The sequence below is a fragment of the Neltuma alba genome, unplaced genomic scaffold, assembly GCF_004799145.2.
Source record: "Neltuma alba isolate B1F8T4 unplaced genomic scaffold, ASM479914v2 tig00001130_pilon, whole genome shotgun sequence".
Lineage (NCBI taxonomy): Eukaryota > Viridiplantae > Streptophyta > Magnoliopsida > Fabales > Fabaceae > Neltuma > Neltuma alba.
This window is the reverse complement of record NW_021632345.1, coordinates 13,971-15,942: the sequence shown is the minus strand read 5'-3', so window position 1 is coordinate 15,942 and position 1,972 is coordinate 13,971. Positions and strand designations below refer to the sequence as shown.

The window sequence follows — 1,972 nt, the reverse complement described above, 5'->3', positions numbered from 1 at the left end:
TAATTATGAGTGCTCATTAATAAGCTCTCTGAATTGATTATTTGCGTGCGTAACAGTAACAGGCACTTGAGCACTTTCGTGGAGCCTTGAATTACTGAACAAAGCCGCAAGATGACGCAAGAGCCAATTATTCTTTCGCCTTTTTCTAGAGAGCTTTGAAAGTTGAAACTGAGCCGTTGCGATTTTAATTTTTAAGCACGTGAATGGGTATTTTTTAGCGGCAGCCTTGAAAAATAGAAAGAAAAATGGAAAATGTCTCGCCTCACACTTACATCAGCCACTTGAAAATTGTGATTTGGATAAGTTCCAACATATTTTCCAACTTCTAAAACCGGAATGACGTATTAATCGGCCTTTCCAAGAGCAGATTCTACTTCCAAAATTGTGAATTGAAGGGCAGAACATGTAATTAGAGCAGTGCTAGTATGCCATAATACACATTTATTTGTCTAGCATCTGGAATCTTCTCCTGAAGTGAGTTTAATTTACTGAAGAGACTTAAAGGCGTAGCAGAAATATATAAATCTCAGAACAAGAAAGAAGATTAAACTCGTGTACAAAAAAATCCTGTTATCAACAAAATAATATCGACAACTGGGGAAAGAAAGCTAGACCAAGAAATCAATATAGAAACATACGGTTCCCAAACTTAAAAAAAAAAAAAAAAAATCCCCCATGCTTCTTCAGCAGGCCAGTAAGCTGCAGGGAGCAGCAGAGCAGCCCGTTATGAGATTACAAAGAAATATATTTACAGCAAGTTACTAAGATCTAAATTCTCTGGAATTTCGAACTTGAACAAGTCGCTGCAATAGCTATCTCTCTCCTCTTCACTGCTATTATTCACATGCGTCGATGATGAGTTCAATGGGGTTGTACTTGATGATGGCGTCGAAAAAACAGAGTCATAGCCCATGTTTTGCGGGAAAGTAGGATCCCCCAGAAATTCAGCTTGGTTTTGTTGCAGCAGATCAAGGTTGCCCGCCATGTAGGATGGAACTTGGGAATCTGAAAATCCCATGGTTTGAAAATCCCCAGGGAATCCTTCCGCGTTGTTGTTTTCCATTGGCATCTGAAACTGGCTATTGAATTGTGCTAATGCGGGATCGATTTGGGTTTGTGCTTGAACTTGAGAATGGCCAGGTTGGATCATTTGTTGTAGATTCTGTGAAACCATTTCTGGGTTTTCGTTCTTCAACGAGAACAGAGTGGTGGCCATTTTTAACAATTCAGGATTCATCAAGGCCTGAGCTCCCAACAAGCCCTGCAGATTCAAGAGCGACGTGTTCCCCAACACCGACCCAAGAATGGAGGATACATCGAGAAGATCGAGTCGTGGGGCGTGAGTAACAGGGTCGATTCCCATTCGAAGAAGCCTCTTTCGTATGTGGGTGTTCCAGTAGTTCTTTATTTCATTATCGGTTCTTCCAGGCAATCTAGCAGCTATCGCCGACCACCTAATGATCAAAATCAAACATATACAGGGACTCATTAGAATGAGAGCAAAAACTAACAAAATCGACAAAATTATCAAGAAGAAGCTCAGATTAAAGGAACGTACTTGTTTCCCATTATGCTGTGAAGCTGGATAATGATCTCTTCTTCTTCGAAGGAGAACCTCCCTCTCTTGATGTCGGGCCTGAGGTAATTAGTCCATCGAAGTCGGCAACTCTTGCCACATCTTTCAAGACCTATAAAAAAGGAAGTGTGGTTTGAGCCATGCTTGGATCAAAGAGTAGAAAAACAGAACAGCAGAAGAAGAAGAAGAAGTGGGTAAGCATACCAGCATTCTTGGGGAGGGTGCGCCAATTGCCAGGGCCATGAGCTTGAATGTAATTAATGAGCTTGGAGTCTTCTTCAGGGGTCCAGGGACCTTTCTTGAGGCCATTCCTGTCGCAGCAAGGTGCTCTTCCCATTATGGAAATGGACACAGGAACAGAGATGGGCGGGTGTTAAAGTAGCTATGTTCCGTTGT

General features: G+C 41.8%; 1 protein-coding gene across 1 annotated transcript; it reads right to left on the bottom strand.

Moving 5' to 3' along the window:
* Positions 1–544: 544 nt before the first annotated feature.
* Positions 545–1,972, bottom strand: LOC114751241 (transcription factor MYB102-like). The gene is made up of 3 exons (XM_028939901.1): positions 1,781–1,972; positions 1,559–1,688; positions 545–1,454 (listed from the first exon to the last, which is right to left on the bottom strand). The coding sequence occupies exons 1-3, from the start codon at positions 1,911–1,913 to the stop codon at positions 749–751; spliced, it is 969 nt and encodes a 322-aa protein (XP_028795734.1). The 5' UTR covers positions 1,914–1,972; the 3' UTR covers positions 545–748.